This window comes from Magnolia sinica, chromosome 15 (assembly GCF_029962835.1).
Source record: "Magnolia sinica isolate HGM2019 chromosome 15, MsV1, whole genome shotgun sequence".
In the NCBI taxonomy this organism is placed as follows: Eukaryota; Viridiplantae; Streptophyta; class Magnoliopsida; order Magnoliales; family Magnoliaceae; genus Magnolia; species Magnolia sinica.
In genome coordinates this window covers 40,242,811-40,265,598 of record NC_080587.1, presented here as the reverse complement: position 1 = coordinate 40,265,598, position 22,788 = coordinate 40,242,811, and the positions used below count along the sequence as shown (strand labels likewise).

At 39.9% G+C, this 22,788-nt stretch overlaps 1 protein-coding gene across 4 annotated transcripts in view; it reads right to left on the bottom strand.

Moving 5' to 3' along the window:
• Positions 1–129: 129 nt before the first annotated feature.
• Positions 130–22,788, bottom strand: part of LOC131226615 (uncharacterized) — a 39,101-nt gene continuing 16,442 nt past the window's right edge. For 2 of the 4 annotated variants that reach the window (XM_058222194.1, XM_058222193.1), the window contains one exon: positions 130–1,001. In XM_058222194.1, the coding sequence (XP_058078177.1) occupies positions 187–1,001 (815 nt within the window). In that variant the 3' untranslated portion in view covers positions 130–186. The remainder of the gene's footprint in view (positions 1,002–22,788) is intronic. The other 2 variants (XM_058222195.1, XM_058222196.1) reach the window with 2 other exon arrangements.

Sequence of the window (22,788 nt, the reverse complement as noted above, 5' to 3'; positions counted from 1 at the left end):
ACCCAGAAAAAGGTAATGTTTGAGAGAGAGGAACAAGAAGAAGAAGTGGCCACACCACCGCAAAATGCACAATTTTGTACATAAAAGAAAGGAAGTAATATCTTAAGAGTTAACGTTCACACCCAAAAATAAAAACCATGTATCCTTTCCAATAAAAGAAGAGGTCAAAACTATATTTGGGACTGATCAGTCATCGGATACATCAACGATGCTATCACCATCCCTGCCTAGTGTAGTTTTTCTACAATCACCTGAAACGTCAGCTGAACCTTGGCAAGTCACAGGACCATAATTCAAGGTTGATGAGCCCACTGCAAACTCTTGACGTGTCTGACATGTATCCAAATGCATATCATCATCATCGTCATCCTCATCGCACGTATGGAGACCTTTCTGAAAGTGATCAATACCATCATTCACATCTTCAGCCCCAAACACCTGTGTATGTCCTTTCCCACTGTTTATACTTGTATCACATTCCTCTTTACCTTCACTTGGAATACTGTGGCTCTTGAAAAGCCATGGTGAGATGCTGTTGCCTGTATTACCACTTGTATGGGAGGCATCATCTGTAGCTTCAACCTCAACGCTAACACCAGTCAGATTCTTCAAGAGCCTCTGTTTCGCCCGCCGTTCACTTCTTTTATTGTGTAGAGGCTCAACGTATTCTTCATCCTCCTCATTTGCATACCATCGCTTACAGTTAATTATAACTGCATAGTTATTCTCATGTTTTTGAGATTCATTACTTTCTACATGAGCAGATTTGCGCTTCTTCCTTGGCTCAGCTGTTTGCACAGGTACTGCTTGGTCATCGTCACTACATGGACAAGGGCTGCCTGTATTCCTATTTACTTTACTAGGGTAAAAGGTGTCAATTGTATTCGATTTCAGGAAATCTGATTTATCCTTACTTGCCTCTTCTTTATAAGCTTTCCGAGCACTCTTTCTAGTTGATTGGGTTGGCACTTGAGATTTTCTGCCTTGACATTCAGGCTTACCTGAAAATCATATAGCAAATTTCTCAAGAAGCCCTGTCAGAAAACCATCATTTCAGGTGCAATTTGGTAAACACTGTTGAATTCAATCGCAATACTAGTCTAATAAAGTGGAAATAACCAAACTGTAATTTCCTTACCTGACATTCTTATTGAGGGTCTATGCTCCAAATTCCAATTATGTTACTCTCAAATTGTAAGGAAACATAGCCACAATTGATAGACCCAGCTAAGGAGCCCAGTTGGCACATACCCGCTCTCCCAAGGTGTAGCCTGGGAGACAGTCTCCTTACTGTGGTGTTTGGAGAGGCAGTAACCCTGATGCCCTATCAAAAATAAGTACAGTTGATGGCCATTTCCTCGTTATGATACTAGGAAATGCATCTACCTCTGTCATTTCCACTTGATTGAACTCACGTTTCATAATGCAATTCACTTGTGCATCCAAATGCATCCGTATTGCTCATAGTAAATTGTAGTTTAAATTTTACGAATCTGTCCTGTCCAATCACTCTGCAAATTCGAAGACAGGAAGCCCAGGTACAAAAAGGAAAATGAAAAAAAAAATGTCCTTCTCATTCTTCGACAACCTAATTGCTTTATGCCAGGCATCAAACAGTCATAATAGATGTTGACACGTGAGGCATCGCAACCATGAGAACATGAATCATAACCATGCAACAGAAGAGTTCCTTTCCCTACTCCCCTTGGGAATGACTATCCATGTTCTTAAATCTTTCATGATAACTCCAATCCCATGAACTCAATTATCAGCAATGGATAATCTAGTAAAATGACTACGAAACAGCTTTCTTAGATGTTAGTCCATTTGGATAACTCATTATTGGGCATACAACAAGTTGGGAATTGAATTAGTTCTAATATGATTATAATATGTTACGATTCCAATCACTCAAAAAATAGATAATAGAAGAGAAAAAAAAAAAAAAACAGTATAATTTGAATTATAACACACGTCATTACATGGGAGGCACTCAAATCCGTTTCTTTTGTATGTCAAACACATGCGTGCACAAGAAGAGGGGGAAAACCTTTAAAAAGAAGAAGAAGAAGCCATGATGGACAATCAAAAGGTACCTCCATTTACAATTGTTTAAAGAAAGTCACATTTGTGGTACAATTTTTATTTAGTCAGATTAGGGTATCAATACGAAACATCTGCACCCAAAAATGCCTTGTCGAAAGGTTTTTTTTATTTATTCTAGGAAAAATACATTCTAGGCCCTGATCTGGCACAAGCCTCAACTACAAACCGTCGGGAAAAACCCTTGACTAAAAGGTAGAAATCATTGAAGTAGCCAGTTACATGCATGCTTCATGATACAGAATAGCATGTGCCAATGATTCATGAAATCCTAATCTCTGTCCTTGTTTTCAAAGTGTCTAGACCATCGATCAAGCTGTAGCATTCTAGTGTTTCAATAGCGTGGTACCCTTTGGCATTCAGGCATCTCGGCTGGGCATCAGGAAACTAGCGTATGCCTCGTATCAAGTATCTAGAGAGGCATGGTCTTCAGATAGCCATGTAACCTCATAACGTACAGTGTTTGTAGTATTGATATCGTTACATGTATTGATGGCTGGGGATGTAGAAACATGTATCGATATCGCTGATATTATTGCTGATACCTGGAAATGTGTAGCTGGCTGAGGGAAATATCGAGGAAACACGAGGAAATGGTAGAATTTCTCAATGAAACTTCAGGAGATGCTAAAATACACATATTTGCATATTTAGGAATCAAATAATTGCAAAAGAGGTGCATGCATAATAAGTTTCTCGACTCGACTCGTCATGAGTTTGAGCCGAGCACATGCGGGTTTTGTATACTCGTTCTGATTTCGAGTAGAGTACGAGTTGGGCAGTACTCGACTCGGTACTCGACTTGTACAGGAGTATATATATCCACCTCAAAAACAAAAAACCCTACGCCCCCTTTTTCCAGTCATTTTCACAGCAACCCACCCATTCGAAACCCAAATACCTTCCCTCCCAACGCCCATTCGAAAAAACCCAAATACTCTCTCTCTCTCTCTCTCTCTCTCTCTCTCTCTCTCTCTCTCCCCTGTGACCCTGCCCGATGTAGCGGTGCTGTCCGCCGTCCGGCCCATCCCTCTTCTTCCCTCTCTCTCACTCCCCTGTCCGACGGTGCTAGTCCTTGCCGTTCATCTCGTCCCTGCCTGCCCGGTGCCCTTGTCCAGTGCCTCAGCTCGTCGCTGCCCCTGTTCTCTCTCTCGTTCGGTCGTTCCGACGTTCCCCTTAAAAAAAAAAAAAAAAAAAAACCCTCTTAAAAAACCCTAACCCGCACGGCCTGCCCGACGCCCCTGTCCGTAGCTCGTCCCTGCCCTACCCGACGCCCTTGGCTACAGCTCGTCCCTGGCCTGCCCGACGCCCCTGTCCGCAGCTCATCCTTGCCCTGCCCCGTCCGCAACTCGTCCCACCCCTGCCCGGTGCCCCTGTCCGTCCATCAGGTAAGAATTATTATTTTAATCGTATATAAATATGATTAAATATGCCACGTGTACAATTTATAAATGCATGTGTATCAAGCATCATGAACATCCTGAGTAACATATAACTAATCTATTTATATTTCCCTCTTAGTTGATAAAAGATTTCTTTAAGATTTCGGAAATTAAAATTAAGGTTGATTAAGATAATAATTGAGACTTGTTCTAATAAGGAGGTATTTAACACTCTAGCAGAGTGTGATGGTTGATACACTGCCACTGAGAACTTGTAATAAACTGATAATATTGAGAGAATTACTATCAGTTCTCAAAATTACTAAATTAGATTGACTGATAGTATTTGTTTGTTGAATTTGCACCAGTTGAATATATATCATCTCATCCATTTGTTGGACTTTTAATAATCTTTCATTTGAAATATCAATTAAATGTGAATTTTAATGTATTGTTCATGTATATTTTGGGTTATAATTTGGACAGTTTAATTTTGTTACTCGTGTTCCATGTTGAGAAATTTTTTAGGGCCTGTGTATCAACCATGACACTCCCCCAGACTTAATATAGTTATTCTTTTATCTTTGTTGGATGCTTAGTAGCTAGAGTTGGGTTTCAATAGCTTAATTGGATTTGGTATTTGGGTTGAGGAATGCTTAGTGCACTCAAGTTATTACACTTAGCATTCATCTTTCAGATTACACTTTCAATTCATTTATTGTTTGATTATTAGGTTTTATTATTATTTTTATTGTTCTAGTTGTAGTATAAGATAATCAGTTGCCCATTTGAGGATTTCTATGTTGCCAGACATAGATTCAGTGTGTTCTTGGATGCATAGAAATTCTCAAATTGTCCCTTTTTGGACAATTCAGGGTTAAATAGATTGTAATGTCTTCATTTATTCCAATTTAAATGCATATGCCTGTTCTGGTTTCGTCTCTCCTTTTTCTCTATGTATATATTTCATGTATTTATTTCCGTCGTCAAATGTCCACACTTTGTGTTGATGATTGACATGGGAATCAAATACAAGATTAATATATTCTGGAGAGATAAGGGGAGATGCTGCCGGAATTTCGGCGTAGCATTTAAATTGAAAAATGAAGGTATTACAATCTATCCAACCTTGAATGAGTGACTGATTTAGACGGTTAAGTATGCTCGTCTAGCGGTCTAGCTATCTAGATATAGCCGTATAACATATCGAGAACTTTATTTTATAGATGATTAGTCAAGACGAAAGCCCAAATACCAATAGAATGGGTGCATCAGCATAGAAAAGATATGATAAATAGTAAGGAAAAATATAAAAATGCCTAAATTTTTTTCTAGTATAAGCATGTTCAAATAAGTTATTAATTATCATTTATCAAAAGTTAATCAACATATAAATCAATCAAATAATTATCACATCAACAAATTTCTATGCAAACCACTTGGGCCACACCATAGAAAACAATGCACATCGACCCATACGCACACCTTAGTGGGCTCCATGTGTGCCATACCATAGAAAACAATGCATATCCACACCCAAACACAACCTACAGTGGGTTCAACGTGGGTTACACCATAGAAAACAATGCCTACTACTACCCAAAAAAAGCAAATACAATAAAACAATTGCATACCAACCCTATCATACAAATATTGGATGATAACTGGCATTTTGAAATGAAAAAAAAAAAAAAAAACAAAATAACTAATAAATATTCATTCTAAATGAAAAGGAACTCATTAAAGGGCAAGAATATATCTCTTGCAAGTTGAAGAAGAGATTTAATCAATCAAAAATCTGAAATTTGTGACTTCGTAGCCATGCGGAGGCAGAAAGGGGGAAATTTGATTTCTCCTTCATTTCAACTCCAATGTTCTTGAAAATATAGCAAACAGACTATCATAGGCTCCAATGATCAGCCAAAAAATCCCCTTCAAAGGCCTTCTAGATCGATAGATTTGAAGAAGCGTATGAGCAGTTGCGACGGAAGCTAGGGTTTAAAAGAGGGGTTTTTGAAAACCCTCTTTTGAACTCTTTTCTTTTAACTTAAATTTTTAAGTTATCTTTATGTTATGAGTCAACACATGTTTTAATAAAGAAATCACCATTGTTTTAAGTTAAAAACAATAAAGCAATTTTAGTTTCAATTTTACATTATAAGATTTTCTTATAATATGAGTTTTACACCATTTTACATACATATAAAATTTAAATAATAAAAAAAAAAAAAAAAAAAAAAAAACATGTGGAATGTAGTGTACGCTACCTACACTACAAGTTACGTAGCTGTAGTGTACGCTACAGCCCATGTAATGTACGTTACAGGGGATTTGCACAATTGGGTATACTTCATAGTGTTATGGCAACGCTATGCTACGTAGCGCATGCTACCACTATGCTATGGGCACCATTTAATACACTGCTTCTTACATTCAAAATATATAGAGCAAGACTCGGAACGATCCTCATGAAATTTGTGATCAACTACTTGAAGCTCCATGTACCTCACACGGTGAAATGATAGATGTAGGTACACCGTTTTAGCAATGATCTCTCCAGTATAAAACTCATGATGTTATCAATGTAAGATGAACGGATACAAATGCATAATAATATGGATGTTTTGTGCATTTATCTTCAAGACAGGGAGCCGAACCGTGTTTATGATGGAGAACACATTACTACATGATAGAAGACAAGCAACCCAAGGTTACTGCAGAATGATGTGGATAGGATGGACAGTGCCACACACTGGTAGTGTTCAAGACATCATGAATGCTATACTGGAGAGTCATGGTATCAAACTTTGATCACCGCACAAGTAGGCATGGAACATAAATCAAATGATCAACATCATCTCTAAACAAATGATTGTTAATTGATGCAGGACATGGAAAATTAAATATGATATGCAAGATTTCAGGCTTAGATCCTACCAATTCAAAAACAATCACACAAATTCCACGTCCCACATGAAAATCCAAACATTCAATTAAAAAGGGGAATCTATGCGGGTCCAAGCCGACACAGGCTAGGACTGGACCAATAAAAATTATAAACCAAACGATGTCAAAAGGAAATAAAATCAACTACTCATGCATAAAAATCAGTCTCTAATCCAAGGGATTCCCTAATTTCAATTCAAGGAACCCTAAGGTGATAAAAAGGGGCAAATCAGTTAGGGATCATGTAATCTAGGGTTAGGATTCATGAAAAACGGCTATGAGAGGATAAAAGAGGATAAAAACCTAAGGCAAAAGATGATCTCGCGTGTGGACAGCAAAATGGCCCAGACGGACGTGCGTGTGATCCCGGCCGCACGTGTGTGGGGCCCACTATTCAGAAAAAGGCCACCTTGGCCCTGGTCAGCCAGGGATGGACTCCAAAACCCTCAAATTTCAGCTCGATCCGATGTACGGTTTGTGCGTGGTGCTCCGCCAAAGTTTCAGCTCTCCTGCGGGCCGAAATCTGGAAACCTGCTGTAATGAAGAAATCTGATGCAACAAAATGACAATTTCAAAGTACGGATGGTGGGGGAAGATGGAAAAAAAAGATGATGGAAGATGGGGGTGAATTGGGATCGATGTGGCTTCGCACCACGGTAGTTAGCCCTTCGAAAAGGGAGGGCTTCGCACCCACTTTTGAATTCTTCCACAACTCACGAAGAGAGTAGAAAAATAAAGCAGGAATTTTTTATTAACTTCAATAAATGAAAAGAACTACAAGGGGTGCCTATTTATAGGGAGAACCCTATACCAAAAAACTCGCACCATGTGCGACACCTATTACTTGGCGATGAAGTAAACTAAAATAAAAACCAAACAAGGAAATCTAAAGCGTTCACGATGTTCTAAATAATAACAATAAGTAAAACCTAAAATATAAAACCAATCCGACGAGTGGGCCACGATCATGAGATCCCATGGTGGGCTTTTCTTGACTATCGGGCCACTTTTCTGAACCAAAACTTGTCTTTTAGCTAGGAGGACCTCCCTGGACGTCGTCTTCGAGCCAGATCGATGGTGGGGTCCTCCTTCTGCGTACGTACGTGCGTAGGGGTGGTGTGCGGGCGTGCGTGTGCACGATGTCCTCATCAACTCTCCCCGGCTGCGAAGATTTTGCCACTGGCGAAATAAAACTCCTGAACCGCTCTAGGATGTCGGGATCAAGTCTCTGAAGCTCCTCCTCAGTAAGCCATGCGCTGTCCGAAGTTGGGTGTGACTTCCATTTAACTAGGTATTTCTGAAACCCGCCATCCGATGTGAAAATTATCTCATGGTCCAGGATATCCTCTATTTCCTCTCTGGGTGTGTGAAGGCTAGGTATGAGAGGCAGAGGCTGGGATGAAAGATCGGAAAGAGGCCATGGATCAAAGGGTAAGGTTGGGACATCAGGATGGGTGGGCGATGGGCCGAACAAAGTATCAGTGGGTCCCTAAAAAGCAACTAGATCCTCCACATTGAATGTGGAACTAATTCCCATGGAAGGTGGAAGATCTACCTCATACGCATTGAGACCGTTTCGCTTTATAATTTTGAAGGGCCCAGCGCTACGCGCGTGTAACTTACGAACGGCCCCTGGAGGGTACCGCTCGGGCCTGATACAGACCATCACAGTCTCCAACATTGAACTCTTTGAAACGTCTATGTAGGTCTGCAGAAAATTTGTAATGCTCATTACTAGTAGTGATCTTTCGCCTGATTTCTTGATGCAATGAATGTATGTGATGCGCAAAAGACTCTGCAGACTCTGATAGCCTATGGGACAATGACATGGGGATAAGATCAATAGGTTTCCTGGGCTTATAACCAGTAACGACTTCAAAAGGACTTAGACCTGTAGACCTATTAACAAAACTATTGTATGCGAACTCGGCTATGGGTAGTACGGCGTCCCATGTCCTGGTATGCTCCCCCACTAAACATCGAAGTAAACTCCCTAGGCTCCTATTAACCACCTCAGTCTGGCCATCAGTCTGAGGGTGGTAGGCAGAAGAAAACTGGAGCCTAGTATTCATCATGTGCCATAGTGTCTTCCAAAAGTAACTCATGAATCTCATGTCACGGTCAGACACTATGGTTTTTGGTAACCCATGCAGTTTGACAACCTCACTAAAGAATAGCTTGGCAACATGAGAGGCGTCAGAGGTCTTAGAACAAGGAATGAAGTGGGCCATTTTAGAGAAATGGTCCACGACAACGAATATGGAGTCATGCTTTCGAATAGTCTTGGGAAGTCTAAGCATGAAGTCCATACTGATGTCCTGCCAAGGGATGAATGGGACTGGCAAAGGTGTATATAATCCTGTATTATGTTTCCTCTGCTTTGCCAGTTGACAAGTGCGACATTGCCCTATAATTTTGGCCACATCCCGCTTGAGGCTTGGCCAATGAAATCTATCCTCCAATAGGGCAATGGTGTTGTCACGACTGAAATGACCTGCAACCCCCCTGAATGTAACTCCCAAACAAGAAAATCGCGAAGGGAGGTGCGTGGTATGCACAAGCGGTCACTCCTAAACAAATATCCGTCCAAAATCAAATACTCACTGTTAGCTCCTGACGGACTCTCTAATAAAGACATATACACAACTCCAAAATCTAGACACTCAGAATACTCTTCTTTGATGCTCTCAAGGCCCGTAACTTCAACGTTCATGGAGTTGAGTAATGCGACTCGACGACTCAACGCGTCGGCAGACTTATTCTCTACACCGGCCTTGTGCTTAAGCACAAAAGTGTACTCTTGAAGGAATTGAACCCACTTAGCGTACCTGGGGCTTAATTTCTTTTGAGAGTTCAAGTATCTTAAGGCCTCGTGATCTAAGAACAAGACGAATTCTTGCGGTAACAGGTAATGTCGCCAATGGCGTAGTGATTGCACTACCGCGTAGAATTCCTTGTCATAAGTGGAATATCTTTGTTTCGCCTCAGTCAGTTTCTCACTAAAAAAGGCGACAGGGTGCCCTTCCTGGCTAAGTACTCCTCCTATGCCGACTCCTGACGCGTCACATGCGACTTCAAAAGCTTTTGAAAAATCTGGAAGTCGCGTAACTGGAGCTTCGGTCATCTTGACCTTTATCTCCTTAAAGGCCTTCGAGGCGGCCTTTGTCCATTGAAACTCTCCCTTTTTTATACAGTCCGTGATGGGAGCCACAATGGAACTGAAGCCTCGAATAAACCGCCTATAAAAAGTAGTTAAGCCATGAAAGCTGCGCACCTCATGAATATTGCGGGGTTCAGGCCAATTAACAATGGCCTTGACCTTCTCGGGATCCGCCGATACGCCCTCAGCTGACACAATAAAACCTAAGAAGATCACACTACTAGACAAGAACGCGCACTTCTTTAGGTTGGCGTACAACTTCTCGGCCCTAAGGATCCCACAAACCTGCCTCAAATGGTTGAGGTGTTGCTCTTTAGTCATGCTATAAATCAAGATATCATCAAAGTATACAACCAGAAACTTCCCCATGAAGGGTCTCAACACTTGGGTCATCACACGCATGAAAGTGCTTGGGGCATTAGTTAACCCAAAAGGCATAACTAGCCACTCATATAGCCCATCCTTCGTCTTGAAGGCCGTCTTCCACTCATCACCAGGGCGTATACAGATTTGGTGATACCCACTTTTGAGGTCAATTTTTGAGAAGATAGTAGCATTAGCCATCATATCTAGCATGTCATCAAGACGCGGTATGGGAAATCGATACTTGATTGTGATTTTGTTGATGGCCCTACTATCAACACACATCCTCCATGTGCCATCCTTCTTAGGTGTAAGAAGGGCGGGCACGGCACACGGACTCATGCTCTCTCGAATGAAACCCTTCTCTAGGAGTTCATCAATCTGCCTCTTCAACTCAGCGTGCTCCTTCGGGCTCATTCTGTAATGTGGGAGGTTTGGTAGAGTTGCCCTGGGGATTAAATCAATGGCATGTTGTATATCCCTCATAGGGGGAAGCTCATTCGGTAAATCATCAGGAAAAATATCACAAAACTCGTGTACTACCTGAATGGCCTCAGTGGGTAACTCTACGCTAGTCTCTGGTACACTCTCCCTAGCCACAAGGGCGTATATCATCGAGTCCGCCTCCGTCTCTCGCTCAAAGTCTTTAGCATTCAAAATATGGAGCGGTTTGGACTTGGACTTCGACTCCACTTCTTTTGGGCCGCTCACACCACTCTGTGTGGTGAACTCTTTTCCAGTTGTATTCTTGGGTGGTAGAGGATTTAGCTTGACCTTCTTGCCCTCAAACTAGAATGTACACACATTTGAACGACCAAATATGGTAACATCCTTGTCATAGAGCCACGGCCTACCCAGAATGACATGGCCCACATCCATAGGAACAACATCACACCAAATTGTCTTTATAAGATCCGAACTGAATAGGGACAAGACAGCGGTGCGAGACTGGAATGGATGTTTCATCAACCCAGGAGACTCTATAGGGCTGAGGATGGGCTTCCAGCTTCAAGCCCAAACGACTCACGGTGCTAGTCGATGCCACGTTGGCACAACTACCGCTATCCACGATCATCTTACAGCTCTTTTCCCCACATTTTGCATAAGTGTAGAAGATCGTGTTGCGGCGCCAGTCATAGTGTTCTTGGCTTGAGCCAGGGCGCAACGCACAATTGCGAGGGTCAAGGACTCTTGTGCTCCCTCTTCCTCATCACTAAGGGTTTCAACTGGCTCATATTCCTCCTCACTATCACTCTCTGGGGGCACTACTTCTATTTGCCCATCAATAAGTACTTTGGTGCCCTCTCTCGTGCCGCACTGGTGAGCAAAGTGACCAAACCCCTAACACCTAAAACACCTAGTGGCCCCACTTCCACGTGAACTAGACTCGACAATCTTTTTACCCTTATCATCCTTAGGTCTGGGCTGAACATTAGGGGAAGGTTTGTTTTGGAATCCCATGTTAGGTCTAGCCCCAGAGGGGTTGGCCTTAGTACCGGATTCGCGAAAGTCAAACCGCCTTCCCACAGATGCTTTAAGGTATTACTCGACATCTAACACTACTTGGTACAACTGTTCGATAGTGTATGTCTTTGGCGAGCAATTCTCTCCTAATGTCAGAACGGAGGCCCATTTTAAAACGAGCAAGGGTGAGTACGGGGTCCTCATCAACCTCACAGCGGGTCGAGTACTCTTCGAATTTTTCAATATAGTCAACAACACTCATGGAACCCTGTCGAAGAGACTGCCACTCCTCAATCAACCGCATGCGATAAGAGAAAGGGAGGTACTTCTCTTTTAGCGTTTCTTTCATTTCTCCCCAATGGACTATTGGAAGTTCCCTCGCTCTTTCTTTTTTTCGCTCAACCATCGCCCAAAACCTCTTTGCTTGACCCACAAGCTTCATCTTGGCGAATCGGACTCGTTGAGCATCCGACATATCATACCACTCAAAATAGTGATCCATATCCGCCAACCAATCTAAAAAAGCTTTAGGGTACAAGTGGCCATCAAAAGTAGGGGCATCTACCCTAACTCCTTTGAGGAGTTGTGCATCTGGGTCATATTGATCATGATGTCCTTCACGGGGTGGGTGCACAGGTACGTGTCCATGACCAACTCCTTGGCCGCCTCCATTCCTTGGTCTAACCTCCTGACCAACTGCCTGAGATTGGGCATCCTCTCCAGTGGTGGGGTTTGCCCTGAAGGAGGCCTCTATTTCTTCGAGGCGTTTATCTATGTGTTGTTCCAAATGCTTATTCAAGGACTCAACTTGCTAGGCTAACTTGGCCACTGTTTCTTGTAGTTGCTCCATGTTTAGTGTGGAGTACAAACCGAAACCACGACCCATACGTGTGGGCATACACTGACTTGCTCAACCTAAGGACCTGCTATGACAACTATATGCGTCTAAAAAACTAAATGACCCTACGAGACTCTATATGAAGGAGACTACACACTGTTACTAAAATTTAGCTATATATGATGGACTGAATGCATGAAGGACTCAAACAAACTAAACCCTAAATATGTGGTGAATTCCCCTACAAGAACCCTAGGCTTTGATACCAAATTTGATGCAGGACATGGAAATTTAAATATGATATGCAAGATTTCAGGCTTAGATCCTACCAATTCAAAAACAATCACACAAATTCCACGTCCCACATGAAAATCCAAACATTCAATTAAAAAGGAGAATCTATGCGGGTCCAAGCCGACACAGGCTAGGACTGGACCAATAAAAATTATAAACCAAACGATGTCAAAAGGAAATAAAATCAACTACTCATGCATAAAAATCAGTCTCTAATCCAAGGGATTTTCTAATTTCAATTCAAGGAACCCTAAGGTGATAAAAAGGGGCAAATCAATTAGATGTAATCTAGGGTTAGGATTCATGAAAAATGGCTATGAGAGGATAAAAGAGGATAAAAACCTGAGGCAAAAGATGATCTCTCGTGTGGATAGCAAAATGGCCCAGACGGACGTGCGTATGATCCCGGCCGCACGTGTGGGGCCCACTATTCAGAAAAATGCCACCTTGGCCCTAGTCGGCCAGGATAGACTCCAAAACCCTCAAATCTCAGCTCGATCCGATGTACGGTTTGTGCGTGGTGCTCCACCGAAGTTTCAGCTCGCCTGCGGGCTGAAATCTGAAAACCTGCTGTAATGAAGAAATCTGATGCAACAAAATGACAATTTCAAAGTACGGATGGTGGAGGACGATGGAAAAAAAAGATGATGGAAGATAGGGGTGAATTGGGATCGATGTGGCTTCGCACCACGGTAGTTAGCCCTTCGAAAAGGGAGGGCTTCGCACCCACTTTTGAATTTTTCCACAACTCACGAAGAGAGTAGAAAAATAAAGCAGGAATTTTTTATTAACTTCAATGAATGAAAAGAACTACAAGGGGTGCCTATTTATAGGGAGAACCCTATACCCAAAAACTCGCACCATGTGCGACACCTATTACTTGGCGATGAAGTAAACTAAAATAAAAACCAAACAAGGAAATCTACAGCGTTCACCATGTTCTAAATAATAATAATAAGTAAAACCTAAAATATAAAACCAATCCGACGAGTGGGCCACGATCATGAGATCCCATAGTGGGCTTTTCTTGACTATCGGGCCACTTTTCTGAACCAAAACTTGTCTTTTAGCTAGGAGGCCCTCCCTGGACGTCGTCATCGAGCCAGATCGATGGTGGGGTCCTCCTTCTGCGTACATACGTGCGTAGGGGTGGAGCTGTGCGGGCGTGCGTGTGCACGATGTCCTCATCATTAATACTATGATATAGGAAAGCTCTAAGGATGAATAACGTGGCTGGCTAAGCCTCTAGAATCTAAAACATCCGGAAGTGACCCCATGGGAAGCAATGATACAACAGTCTTGCATGCCTGTGTTCACTGTTGAATAGAGATCATAAAGCATATGAATAGCCCTTAAATATTTTACTATAAGCATAAGTTCCATAACAAGCGCCGATTTAGGCACAAGCATCATAACAAAGGTTAGGTAAGCGCAGGTTGCGCCTAAACTGGAGTAGCAAGCATGGTACACCAAAGCAGTTGTGTAACAGTAACGGTGCTAACCATTATGCATTATGGGGCCGAAACGGTCATTGTCGTGACGTGGTAGAGGGTCATGAAGAGGAAGACGTGATGGTAGTTGTAGTTGTGTGGCCGTGGTATTGGCCGTGGGCATGGCAATGATCAGTTGTGTACTCACTATGGTAAAGAGGAACATGCCATGGATTATTGTTGGGTTCTTCATGGTAGACCTAAGGGCCAAGTTGTTAACTCTGCAGCTTCAAATGGCAGAGATTCTCAAACTACTACTAGTGACATGGTTCCCTACTCAGCTTCACATGCAATTCCATCGACTAGTGATGTTGTTCATCCCTCAAAATCCAATGGTTTGTTAAGAGATGCTACTCAAAAAAGACCCCATCCACTTTCTCGGCTCAAACAAGTAATACATTCACTGCTCATTATACTAACTCTGCATTAAGCCTTTAGGTCATTTGTTCGAGGGCTACCGATCATATGACAAGGTACATTTATCTCTTTTTCTTCCTTTACTCCCAATTGAAGCTTAAGTCGTGTGAAATTGGCAAATGGTACTCTTAACTCCTATTGGATTTATGGTACTATTATATATTTCCCCATCTTTTTCATTGTCACCTGTCTTTTTCCTTGTAATCTGTGTTGTTGGTTCCTAACACTACATTTAATTTGTTATCAGTTAGTAAGGTAACCAATGACTTACATTGTAGTGTGAACTTTATCCTAAACAGTATGTCTTCCAGGATCTGAAGACGAATAAGATGCATGGTGGTAGACATTAGAAGGATGGTTTATACCTTTTTTGTTTGAATACTTCAAGTGAGTGTCTTAGTCTCCAGAAGGAAGACCTCTTTTAGACATCTTTTAGAAGTCACTCAGGCTCTTGTTGTTATGCCTATTTTGAAATCCTTTTTTTTTTTTTAGATGTAATTCTTATAGCATGCTATCTAATCAATCATCTTCCCACTAAAGTTTTTGCTTGAAAGTCTCCCATTCGGTATTTTTTTTGAACTTATCCAATCTTTGACATACTCCTACATGTCTTTAGATGAGTATGTTATGTCCATAAACATTGATCCTTTTTTAAAAAAATTATCAGATAGAGCTATCAAATGCATTTTCTTGGGATATTCATCTTCATAAAAGGGGTATAAATGTCTTGATCCACTTACTAAAAAGCATTGCCTCTATGGATGTGAAACTTGTGGAAGATGCTCCATACTTTTTTGATAGAAGAGGGGAGATGTTCTATGGTTCTTCCTTTTCTTATTCTTCATCTGATAAGATAGTGTTTTTGTCTTTTGTACTTGACAATGCTAGAAATAAGGTTGTCAAATGCATTTTCTTGGGATATTCATCTTCAGAAAAGGGGTATAAATGTCTTGATCCACTTACTAAAAAGCATTATCTCTATGGATGTGAAAATTGTGGAAGATGCTCCATACTTTTCTGATAGAAAGGGGAGGCATTCTATGGTTCTTCCTATTCCTATTCTTCAATCTGATCGGATAGCGTCTGTGTCTTTTGCACTTTGACAATGCTAGAAATAATGTTGTTGTTGTTGATTATACTTGGTCAAACTTGAAAGTAAATGAACGGAGAATGTTCGTAAACCCATTATTTCTAAAGGATACAACGAAGCTTGCTCCTTCAACTACAAGTATTGAGTGTTCCTACTCAATTACCTATTTACAATGATCCTTACTTAGGATCAGCCTTAGATTTACCTCTTGCTGTCAAAAAAGCAAAAAGATAGTGTACCTCTCATCCTATTCAAAAGTTTATTTCCTACCATTCCTTATCCCCCCCCCCCCCCCCCCCAGCATTAATCCCTTGTTTCAGCTAGTGAGTGTTCAACCTCCACCATTCCTAAAAATCTTAAGAAGCCGCTTATTTCTCCTCTATGGGGTTGAGCTATGTAGGACAAGATGGTAGCTCTTGAAAAGAATCATATGTGGATGATGACTAAGGCCCCGTTTGTTAAATCTGAAGTCTAAAGACCGAATATAAAATCTGAAGCCCAAATTTGAAATCTAAAGCCTGAATCTGAAATCTGAAGTTAAAAAACTTGTTTAATAATAATTATGGCTGAGGTCTAAAAATTAAGTACTGAATCTGAAACAATCTGCTTGTTAACAAACATCTTAAATGTCTTAAATATGTTAATTTGACACATTTGCCCCTATCTCTCATTTGGAAATGTTTTACATTATAAAGAAATTATTTTTTATTAAATGAAAATAAAATTATTATATTTAATTCAAATAAACTAAAATACTTAATTAAAAAAACTAAAATATCATCATAAGGCCCTCAATTCCTCTTACGAGAAGATTGTCACCATATTGTATAGGATTGAACACCAGTAGCAACAAAACCTTCAAATAAGGCCCACCTTATATTTATATGCTATCCAAACCGTTTATAAGATCATTCCCAATTAGATGAAGTGAAAACACCTAAAATATAGCTTGATACAAAACTTTTGTGGCCTATTTAAGTTTATTTTCCATCGAATATGTTTATAAGGTCACAAATACCTGTATGAAGAGTTTTAAAAAAAAAAAATCATATTGATCCAAAACTTCTGTGACCCCAAAAAGGGTTTCAATGGTAGACGTTCAATCCCCCACTGCTTTTTGCAGCTTATTTTTCGTCTCAAGCTTTAATATGAGCTTGCCAAATGGATGGATGGTTTGGATATAACACATACCTCATGATGGGACCCACAGAACTTGCTAACATCAATACAACAGCTATATAGCTGGTGTGAGGTACACCAACCAATCCGCATCTTGCTTGGATGCGGATTAGCTACCGAGAGGTTGAATAGCGAGATTCGCTATCGAAGTGACGTAATAAGTTCCATGGGCCCACTATGATGTATGTGCTTTATTTACACCGTCCATCTATTTGAAGATTTAATTTTAGAGCATGAGTTAAAGAATGAGGCAGATCCAAATATGTAGTTGACCCCACCACAAAAAACAGTGGCAAGATTGATGCCTACTGTTGAAACCTTCCTAAGGCTCATCGTGATTTTTATTTGAAATCCAACCTGTTCACAAGTTAACACAGACATGAAAGAAGGGAAAAAACAAATATCAGCTTGATCAAAAACTTTTGTGGCTTATTTAAGTTTTTAATGGTAGGCATCACTCTCCCCACTGTTTTCTGTGGTGAAGTCCATTGGAGCTTTGGATTTAAGATTTTTATCTAAAATTATATTTCTAAATGGATGGACGGCGTGGATACAAAACATACATCATGATGGGGCCCACATAACTTGTGACGTCACTTTTGTAGCGAGTCTCGCGACTCAACCTGTGGTATCCAATCCGCGTCCGCGGAAATAGATTGGCTACTCCCCCTGCCACCAGCCAATGGCTAATGGTAGGCGCTATGTGGGCCCCACCATGATGTATGTGTTTCATCCATGCCGTCCATCTATGTTTCTAGATCATTTTATGGTATGAGAAAAAAAAAATGAGGTATATTCCAATCTCAAGTGGACCACATTACAGGAAAATAGTGTTGAATAAACATCGACCATTAAAAACTTTTTGGGGGCCATAAAAGTTTTGGATTAAGCTAATCTTTGTTTTTTCCATTCATCCAGGTCTATATGACCTAATCAACAGATTGGATGTCAAATAAACAATACATTGGGCCTTAGGAGAATTTTAATGGTGGATATCCAATCACCATTGTTTTCCTGTGGTATGGTCCACCTGATATTTATATTATCTCATTTTTGGTATCAAGCCTTAAAATGATCTTTAAAAATGGATGAAACACATACATCATGGTGGGGCATAAAGAAGTTTCACAGGTTAAAAGTTGATTTTATACTGCACAAACAATTTATTTAGAAAAAATTGCCGTAGTAACTAGGAAAGGGGTAATTTTGGAAGCAAAAATTTTTGTTTTGAAAAATTCACTGGGCGCATTCCGCATTCACCATTAAGCCAGACTCTTATCACGGAAAGAATTCAATGAAAAACCACTTAGCGCTTTCCTTCTTCCGCGTTAACGAAGCATTAACAAACACTACTAAACACGGAACATTTTCTCAATTCCGCGTTAAGCGCAAAAATTCAGCATTAACAAACAGGCCCTAAGTTATTGGCTAGAAAGAATCATGTAGGTTGTCGTTGGGTGTATGTTCTCAAGTACAATCCCAATGGAAGTATAGCTCGCTGTAAAGCCTGCCTTGTAACTAAAGGTTTTACACAAACTTTTGGTGAGGATCATTCTAAGACCTTTGCTCATGTTGTTAAGATGAACTCTATATGAGTTATTATTTCTGTTGCTGGCAATTTGAATTGGTCATTGCATCAATTGGATGTAAAGAATGCTTTTTTGAATGGTGACTTGAACGAAGATATCTATATGCTTCCTCCTCTTGGATTTTCTCAAGAGGAGGAGAGCAAGGTATATTGCCTAAAGAAGGCGATATTATTCCTTAGCCATGCACAATTCCTCAACCTCTAGTGCCTTTAACATTTCGACTAGTTCATGTAATTCAGAAGCATTGGCAATCCGATCTTTTATGTTGTTCAAACGTGTTGCCGCTTGAGTCTCATGAGTAGATCATCCAGAAGGGCAATTTTAAGTACAAAAGTAGACACAATAGATAGTAGTTGGTTCTATCACATGCGCAAATCAGCCCAACAATTAGGGGCTAGCTTGCTTTTCCAATTACAACAGTAAATGGTTGTAAATGGGTAATGATTATTTATTCTTGTAATTGTGTGGCGACATCACTTATATTTTACTGCAATGCAATGATGATTTTGCTACATTATTTGTTTCATCCAAAAATAGCTGTAAAAATGGTAGTTTTATAATGTGAAAATGTAATTATTACAATTTACTTTACCTACTTTCTTTACAAGAGTATTTGACACTTGATTTACGAGCCATAATTCACGTTTAAACAACACTTGGAAATAATAATGATGGGTCATTTACTTTGCATTTCATAGGAAATTGGAAAACCAAATAGGCCCTGGGGGTATTTAGCCCAAAACTAGACGTAGTAGATAGCAGTTGGTTCTGCTGGATGCACAAATCAGCCCAACAATTAGGATCTTCCAACCTGGTTAATAGTAGTTGAAACAATTGGCAAGAGAAGTTTGTAAGCAATCAAGTTTCTCAACTAAGCCCTCCAATACTAGAAGAGGTTTGAAAGATGTCCGAAGTGGTGGCATTTGATGTTTCTAGCATTTTAATAGGAGTAACTTCAAATGAGAAAGATTACATAATCGGGGCATGGTCCCGAAGTAATTTCTCAGTTTGGATTGAGTCACTAGTTTGTCTAAAATCTCCACCAACAATCGATTCTGTTATAGTCTTTATAACCTTCCGGGATGCCTTTATGACGTCATCCAGAGGTGGATTCATACACACCCGTAATTATGTTATTAGGAACATTTTCCAAATTATTCTTCATTTCCTTCACTCCCAAACCCTTGAGATATATATCAAGAGTACATTTGAAAACCTCAAGTGATTCAGATCATATTTTCTTTATGGGTTTTGGAGTTGAGGGAGAAGCGGACCTTGGATGAGAAATCCTAGGAACATGTTAAGTCTGTGTACATCCCATGAGAGGAACAGGACTACTTAAGACATGTTCTTTGACTCGAGAATGGAGTTCAGTTTAAAAGGATCAAGAGATTGTCCTAGAGCACCTGGAGGTGGTGAATAGAATGACACTCTAAGAGTAGTCAATGTTTGAGAAATGGATTTATTGACAGTGTCCACTAGGTTGGCTAAATGAGTCGCATTGTCGAGATGGTGGGGTGCTTTCTCCTGCCCGACTTGGAAAAGGAGCGGAGTTCATAGGCCTGCCCCTTCTACCGATGCCCTTAACTATCCATTTATCAGAAACATCTTTGATCCAACAACATCATATTCAAGTCTAATTGAGCCAAAGAAAAGGATAAGAAAGCTTCTCTTAAAAGTCTAGGTCGAAATAGAACTCAAAACTAGTTTAAAGTGAGGTTGACGAGGCTAGGATATAGTTGACACGGCTAGGCTGAAATTTGCTTTGAAATAGTGCTACAAATGAGAGAATGGGCATGTCAACTCCCCTTTGCCCCTAGAACTTTGCCTTTCTAAAGTGACCAAAGAAGGAAACCCAAGTAAACTTATAGCCTTGATTTTGAAAAGAGGATGATGAGGACATCATGTCACGTACACCCTTGCATACGTATCAGAGGAGGAGGCGGGCTGCACCGATTTCCTTATAGTTAGGCGAGTATCTGTGATCATGTCGAAGACCCCATGTGCATGTAGGAGCATCTGGAAGACCCCACACTAGGAAGATGCACATGGGCTGCTTTATGGAGTGATCTAGACGGTTGGATTGGAGGGACGTGACGATCAGGCCATTGGATCACGTGATTGGGCCATTGATCGTGGTGCGTCCACACTAATTTTCCTTAGATTTTATCAGCTTATAAGATTTAGTTTTGTTTATGTTATGTTTGGACGCCATTATGAGTGTTTTTAGTTTATTTTAGTTAGATTAGGGTTATTTACATCAAAATTCACAAAATAGGGTGTTTATTGTAATTTTCGAACTTTCTTGGAGCTATAAAAGAGGGTGGGCGTGTGACCCTCTCCCTCATTGGATTTCGTAATTTATAAAATAAATAAATAAATAAATAAAAGTTCCTGCTTTCTTCTTCTTCTTCCACCTTCATGCGATTTGAAGATATTTCCATGCGATTTAGAAGGGAGATTAGTACTAGGCTTATTTTCATCAACGGAGGTGCGAGGTCTCCATCTATCCCCACACCATCATCTTTTTCTTTTCTTTTTTTCCATCTATCAAGGTATTCTCTTCAAGTTCTTCAATTCCTTAACTTAAACCTTCGTCTTCTCTTAAACCCATCTTTCTTTTACCCATCTACATTCCCGAAACCCTAACCCTACGCCTAAAATCCTTAACTTTCCTACTTTCCTAAATCACCCAAACCCAAATTTTTACCTTAGGTTGTATTAGGTTTTCTATTTTGAAATAGATTATACCCTATGCTAATTGAATGTCCTTGCATCCATTGGATCCTAACTTCCTTTTATTTAATGATCTTGTGTGACGATGTTGGTAACTTAGGCTAGGATCATGCATGATGTTCTCTTGGTTTTCATGGGATTCATGATGATTATGGCAATTTTTTTTTTTTTTGTTAATTGTCTGAATTCTACTAGATCTCACATGTTATTTGGTTCATGCATCAGTCCTGCATCAAAGGATGGCCGCGTTAACAACAATAGTTCATTTTTCCAAACTAAATGTTCATTTTTTCAAATTGACTTGCGCTCACATTCAACACTCCATACATCCATTGAATTGAACTCAAGATTGAGATCGTATTGAATGCGAGTGGGGACATTTGTTAGATCATGAAGCTAAGAAATTGTCTTGCCACATCGTCAAATCAAAATGTTAACACAGACCAACTATCACTTGAATTTGCTTTGACCAATCAGAGAGCAACACATCATCAGTAGGGCACTCCGGATGCCATTAAATACACCCCTTCACCACCTTTATTTGCACTTCTTTTTTCTAAGTCCAAATCCCCACACTTAGTTGACGCTATCTAAAATTAAACCAAACTTACCCAATTGCTAACGCGGCCACATCAAATCTGTTTAGCCCTCTTTTATTTCATTAAATATGCATCATTTACCATTCATCTATCTTTAATTCTTTTATAGAGCTATTCTTCTTAATTATAATAATGATTCATCATCTTTTAAAGGGGTATAAATCCTTAATTATTATAATTCCTTTTCACGGATGAGCCATCTATTAATTATTCAATCCTAAACTTGTGACCATCTGTATGGTGATTAGACATGCACCATTACAAGAGATATTTATTCTCTTATTCTATTATGGATTTCAGGATATTATTTCATATATCCATCATAGTGCAAAAGTACTATCCTTTTAATATGCCATAATGCATTCTCCAATGAGACACGGTCCTTCATTCCGTCTTGGAGATTCAAACATATAGTGCACATATTCCTTTATCTCAAATCCATTCAATACTATCATCGATTCCCTACTTGAAAAAAGAATACTAATAAGGGTTCTCATACTCTAATATCTCACTATGTGAGGAGGCTACGAAGCATAGATTGATGATCACAAAGCCGACCATGGATTGTCTTTAGACAATCACACCTTAGCATGGATATTTACATTTTACGCATCTCTTGCATTCTACTACATATCACTATTTTTGTCACCTTATGCATATTTGTCATTGTTTTGTCATCATATTCTACCTCAGAATCAAGGGTTATTCCCTATAATGTAATTAAGGGCTTATGGTATATCACGGCTTTGAATGTAATAAGAGCTTAGATAATAATAAAAGCTTTCGAACTATATATGCTTGTCTCTCTTGTGTGAATTTGGCAGTGTTATGAGAATATCATGTGAATGCTTTGTGAATGAATGGCAATAAATGTGATCCCTAGTGTAATATTTATTTAATATTTATATAGATCCAAAATCACATCCAACAAGATGATATTATTATTACAGGTGATGATGTTAATGGCGTATTAGAGATAAAATTATATCTGAGCAAAATATTTGATATCAAAGCTTTGGGACTGTAATACTTTCTTAGAATTGCAGTCTCTCGGTTCAAAAGGGGCATAGTTTTGTCTCAACAGAAATATGCTCTTGATTTATTGACTTCAACTGAGAATCTCACTATCAAACCTATT